The sequence below is a fragment of the Bufo bufo genome, chromosome 4 (genome assembly GCF_905171765.1).
Source record: "Bufo bufo chromosome 4, aBufBuf1.1, whole genome shotgun sequence".
NCBI classification, from domain to species: domain Eukaryota; kingdom Metazoa; phylum Chordata; class Amphibia; order Anura; family Bufonidae; genus Bufo; species Bufo bufo.
The window spans coordinates 101,444,733-101,450,797 of record NC_053392.1 but is presented as its reverse complement, the minus strand read 5'-3'; the positions used below and the strand labels follow the sequence as shown (position 1 = coordinate 101,450,797).

Sequence of the window (6,065 nt, the reverse complement as noted above, 5' to 3'; positions counted from 1 at the left end):
ACTGTTGAAGACTGGAAAAATGTTGCCTGGTCTGATGAGTCTCCATTTCTGTTGAGACATTCAAATGGTAGAGTCCGAATTTGGCGTAAACAGAATGAGAACATGTATCCATCCTCTGATGGCTACTTCCAGCAGGATAATGCACCATGTCACAAAGCTCGAATCATTTCAAATTGGTTTCTTGAACATGACAATGAGTTCACTGTACTAAAATGGCCCCCACAGTCACCAGATCTCAACCCAATAGAGCATCTTTGGGATGTGGTGGAACGGGAGCTTCGTGCCCTGGATGTGCATCCCTCAAATCTCCATCAACTGCAAGATGCTATCCTATCAATATGGGCCAACATTTCTAAAGAATGCTATCAGCACCTTGTTGAATCAATGCCACGTAGAATTAAGGCAGTTCTGAAGGCAAAAGGGGGTCCAACACTGTATTCAGGGCCGCTGATAGGCCAGTACAGCTGGCCCAGTTGTACCGGGCCCTGCTGGCAGGGGGGCCCGGGCAGCCTCGACATAACCAATTAATGTTTTAAAAAAAAAAAAAACCTCCACAGCCCTGACCGCTAGTCAAACGCCGTCGTACCCCCCCCCCCCCCCCCCCCGCCCCCTGCTTTCTACGTTTTTTTTTTTTTTTAAATCGCCGCTCAGTACCTGCCTGCTTGCTCCGTTTGTATGCGGCAGCAGGTAGGGACTATTTTCTCTGTTTCGGGCGCGGAAGAGTCCGGAATCAAGAATCAAGAATCAAGTCCCGGCCAGCTTGTCGGCTGTTTTTTTTCTCGTACATACCGTATTTTACCGCCGCTTCCGGGTAGGTCTTCTGCGGGACTGGGCGTTCCTATTTGATTGACAGGCTTCCGACCGTCGCATACTGCGCGTCACGAGTTGCCAAAAGAAGCCGAACGTCGGTGCGCAGACCGTGCAACATCTGTGTCAGGTGGGGGTCAGCGTCTGTGTCAGGTGGGGGTCAGCGTCTGTGTCAGGTGGGGGTCAGCGTCCGTCTGTGTCAGGTGGGGGTCAGCGTCTGTGTCAGGTGGGGGTCAGCGTCTGTGTCAGGTGTGGGGGTCAGCGTCTGTGTCAGGTGGGGGTCAGCGTCTGTGTCAGGTGGGGGTCAGCGTCTGTGTCAGGTGTGGGGGTCAGCGTCTGTGTCAGGTGGGGGTCAGCGTCCGTCTGTGTCAGGTGGGGGTCAGCGTCTGTGTCAGGTGTGGGGGTCAGCGTCTGTGTCAGGTGGGGGTCAGCGTCTGTGTCAGGTGGGGGTCAGCGTAATGTGAGTAGTGCAAGTAGGAGTCAGGTGGATCTGTGTGTGTGTCAGGGGGTCAGATAGATCACATGTGTTCAAAACATGGAAAGAGTGCAGCGCTATGTGGTTAAAATCATGTGTGAAATAAATTTTATACCTTGAAATGTAAACAAATGATATGTGAAAAATGTATTAAAAGGAAAACTAATGCAGAGTCCAAAAAGAACATAACATAGTCTGTGAAGAGTTAATTTCAAAGGCACACTACACAGACCACACTGTGGAATCTAGGAGCCAGCTAAAAAAGTTAGGAGCCAGAAACGCACCCCGTCCCACCAAGCTCGCGCGCAGAAGCGAACACATACGTGAGCAGCGCCCGCATATGAAAGCGGTGTTAAAACCACACATGTGAGGTATCGCCGCGATCGTTAGAGCGAGAGCAATAATTCTAGCACTAGACCTCCTCTGTAACTCAAAACATGCAACCTGTAGAATTTTTTAGACCTTGCCTATGGAGATTTTAAAGGGTAAACGTTTGTTGCCATTCCACGAGCGGGTGCAATTTTTAAGCGTGACATGTGGGGTCAAAATTTACTTGGCGTAACATTATCTTTCACAATATAAAAAAAATCGGGCTAACTTTACTGTTGTCTTATTTTTTAAGTAAAAAAATAAGTGTATTTTTTCCCAAAAAAGTCGCTTGTAAGACCGCTGCGCATATACTGTGTGACAAAGTATTGCAACAACTGCTATTTTATTCTCTAGGGTGTTAGAGTAAAAAATATATATAATGTTTGGGGGTTCTAATTAGAGGGAAGGAGATGGCAGTGAAAACACAAGGAAGCTCTATTAGCATTGCTAGTTTTTTAAAAAACAACGTATCTGCTGTTCTGCGCATGCTTTTCCGACTTACGAACATATTTGACTTAAAAACAAACCTACAGTCCCTAGCCAGTTTGGAACTTGGGGACGGACTGCCTGTATTTATCTCATGAAACCAATTGCTATTTTATTATTGCATGCAATTTTTAGGAAAATGTGTCGTCGCCCAATACCGCATGCAATATGCTTTAGTGAATGGAGCCCATGATCACATTGAGGTGGAGTGAGTGATAAGCGCCTTTGGGCAATCTTACTTAGATATGACCCAAATTTGGGATTCTGGCTGCGTTTGTTCAGAACAAGAATCCTATCTCCCTGTTTCAGGTCAATCCAAAAATGTATCCACACAAGTCTGGATTTCTGAAGCGCAAGGAGAGGAAAGAGCGAGAGGAAGAACAAGAAAAAATAAAGAAGAAAAATCTAATATTTCACTATTTTAAGAAGCCAGAAACTACCCAGGAACCTAATGTTGAACAAGGAGAATCCTCAGAACTAGATATGGATGTTAGGTCAGACACAATTGAGGGCCATTCTCAACATTGTGAGCTGCTCACTATATCTGAAGATTTGCAAGAAGAGGGTATGGCTGCCTTTGAAATTCAAAACTGCTCCACTGAGAGTGTTTTACCTGAGGAAAGTGTGTCCTCATGCACCCAGTCTGCTGCAAGTATAGAAGATACCTCCTCCATTGCATATCCCTTTGAAATTTTGAGCGATTTAGAAACTTCATGCAGCTCCTCTTTTGCCTCAAGTTCTACAGGTCCTGTTACTATGGATTTGTGCAAAGTCGATTGGAAAGATCCAGCACTGTGGCCAGAAAATCTTCAAGACAAAGAAAGAAATCAAATTGTGCTTTCTGGATTGATGACTGAAGAGGATCTGAAAAAAATGGCATATCGTATGACTTTGGACAGCGATGGACGTTCATTTTCTGAGTATCTTTTGTATGCAAAATCCTCAAATGGACGTGAGAAGATTTTAAGAGACTGGCTTCGATGGAGTGATTCCAAACATGTTTTATACTGCATCACTTGCAGAGCTTTTTATACAAATTATTACCATAGAAAGGATGGGAGTATACTATGTAGGAGCGAAGGCTTTGACCCTTCCAAAAACACATGGCATCGACTTTATACACGATTGCCAGAGCATGAACGTTCTGCTCAACACCGAAAGTACTACCTAAGTTGGCGAGCTTTACAGAGGTCCATAGGCGGACAAGGTGTGGACTTTGAGATGCAAAGAAAATTGACAAGAGAAGCAGAAAAGTTTGCAGCTCTGTTGGAAAGGCTTCTTAATGTTACCTTATTTTTTGCCTCACGGAATCTGGCTTTTAGAGGATGTTCTCAAAGAATTGGAGACATTCAAAATGGTAATTTCCTTGGAACTCTTGAACTTGTTGCCAAATATGATAGTGTACTTAGGGAGCACTTGGAAAAGGTGAAACAAAGCCAGGAAAAAGGAAAGCGTCTACCTGCACATTATCTGTCATCAGCCACACAAAACGAATTAATCGATGTATGTGGAAGACATGTTTTGAATGTCATGCTTTCTGAAAGGCAACAATCTATTTATTTTTCAGTGATCTGTGATGCAACACCAGATGTATCGCATATGGAACAGAATGTTATTATTCTGCGATATGTGCACAGAGATCTTGTGAAAAGAAAATGGGGCATTCAAGAAAGGTTCCTGGAATTCTTTGATTTCTTTGAGAAGACTGGTGAAGAAATTGCTGAAATGCTGCTAACAAGATTGTGTGAGCATGGCATTGATGTCAAAGACTGTAGAGGTCAAGGATATGATAATGGAGCCAACATGTCAGGAAAAATTAAAGGTGTAAGATCCAGGATCCAACAAAAGTATCCAGCAGCGTTGTTTAGTCCATGTGCAGCACACTCATTAAATCTGGTTGGTGTACATGCAGCTTCAAGTTCCCCTGAAATGAAGACCTTCTTTGGGAGTGTAAATAGGCTATATGTTCTATTTAGCAGCAGTCCTGAGAGATGGAGCGCTTTGTTAGATGAAGTTGGTGGTTCTTTACATGGCCTTAGTGACACCAGATGGAGTTCCAGGATTGAAGCAGTAAAGCCAATCGCACAAAAGCTTCCAAGTGTTCTGAAAGCTTTGGAAAGAGTGCTGAAAAGTAAAAAACTGACAAGTGCTGCACACTCTGAAGCGGAAGGGCTGCTAGATTATTTCTCCTCTTTCCGTGCAATTGTTCTGGCTACATTCTGGGTCAAGGTCCTGCCAAGTTTTGAGGAACGGAATAAAATCCTTCAGTCCAGGTCTGTATCTATTGACATAGGTGCAGCCAACATCAGGGCTTTGTCTGAAGAAATGAAGATTCTACGGGATAAGTGGCCAGCTCTACTCTCGGAGTCCAAAGTTGTTGCTGATTCTATGGAGATTCCCAAGGAGCTACTGAATGCTCACCAGCTTCGTAAAAAGAAGGCTGATAAAAATGTAAAAGATCTGGATGTGGAAATTTATTTCAAAGTCAATATGTTCTTCCCAGCAATGGATGTCATAATTTCAGACCTGGATCAAAGATTTAAATCAATGGAAGAAGTCTGCAAGCTCTTTGCTCCCATCTTGAATCTGAGGACTCTTTCAGAAGAAGAACTGAAAACTTCAACAGAAATGCTGATTTCCACATACCGTGATGACTTTACTGAATCCCTACTTACAGAACTACAACTCCTGCGGAAAATCTATGCAGAAACATTTACCAATCAGCTGGGTCCCTTGGAATTATTAAATTCAATTTATGAGCTGCAGCTTGAAGGGATTTTTGGAGAGATTTGTATTGCCCTTAGAATTTTTGCTACCCTTCCACTCTCAGTTGCAGAAGGAGAGAGAGCGTTCAGCAAGTTAGCCTTGATAAAAAACTATCTCCGATCGACAATGAGTGAGCAGCGTCTGAACAGTCTGGCTCTTCTGTCCATTGAGCATGAACTTGCAAGACAGCTAAACTTTAAAGACCTTATAAATGAGTTTGCTGAAGCAAAGGTACGAAGAATGTCCACTACAAATTTGTAACACCTTTGGCAAAATGGGAAAGGACTAGTGAAACTGGTCAGTGTTTCACATTGTTTTTGGGTGAAGCCATAAATATATGCACATATGCAGACTGTGAATGTTCAATTGCACTCTGAACTTGGGTCGTTTGACTCCTGTTGTTTTTGTGCCTGTTGGCGCACTTATGTTTACCCAGTTGTCTACAGTAAACTATCTTTAACGAGACCTGGCTTGTTTTTTTTTTTCCACCTTTATCATTTGTTTAATCTTCCTAATTTTTTCAAAATACCACTTCATTTATTCATTAATGTTTTTTTATTACATATTGATATTAAAGAGGTCTGTTCTCATCTGAAAACAGTATTTATTTTGGATAATAAAACTTATAACTGGCTGGAGAAAAATAAATATCACTTGTAGACAAATCTGCATGTTGTTTCAAGGCGGCGTCTGGGGAGGGGCCAAGGGCGGGGCCAGGGGTGTGGCTGAAGGAGGGATCAGGGGGTGGAGCTGAAGGGGGCCCCGTCATGTATGCTGTACGGGGCCCCATGATTTCTATCAGCGGCCCTGACTGTATTAGTATGGTGGTCCTAATAATTCTTTAGGTGAGTGTATAAGAACTGATCTCTTAGGCCTCCTGCACACAACCGTATGGCTTTTTCAGTGTTTTGCGGTCCGTTTTTCACGGATCCGTTGTTACTTTTTTTGTTTCCATTGTGTTTCCGTTTCTGTTCCGTTTTTCCGTTCCGTTTTTCCATATGGCATATACAGTATACAGTAATTACATAGATAAAATTGGGCTGGGCATAACATTTTCAATAGATGGCTCCGCAAAAAACGTAACGGAAACGGAAGACATACGGATGCATTTCCGTATGTGTTTAATTTTTTTGCGGACCCATTGACTTGGGCCTCCTGCACA

The 6,065-nt window shown here is 43.3% G+C and overlaps 1 protein-coding gene across 1 annotated transcript; it reads left to right on the top strand.

Moving 5' to 3' along the window:
• The first annotated feature begins 2,458 nt into the window (after positions 1-2,458).
• Positions 2,459-5,164, top strand: LOC120999025 (zinc finger MYM-type protein 1-like). Its single transcript, XM_040429904.1, has one exon. The coding sequence runs from the start codon at positions 2,459-2,461 to the stop codon at positions 5,162-5,164; it is 2,706 nt and encodes a 901-aa protein (XP_040285838.1).
• Positions 5,165-6,065: the final 901 nt, after the last annotated feature.

What these genes read in the sequence shown, in the direction of transcription:
- LOC120999025 (XM_040429904.1), top strand. Translation starts at nt 2,459, where the DNA reads ATGTATCCACACAAGTCTGGATTTCTGAAGCGCAAGGAGAGGAAAGAG.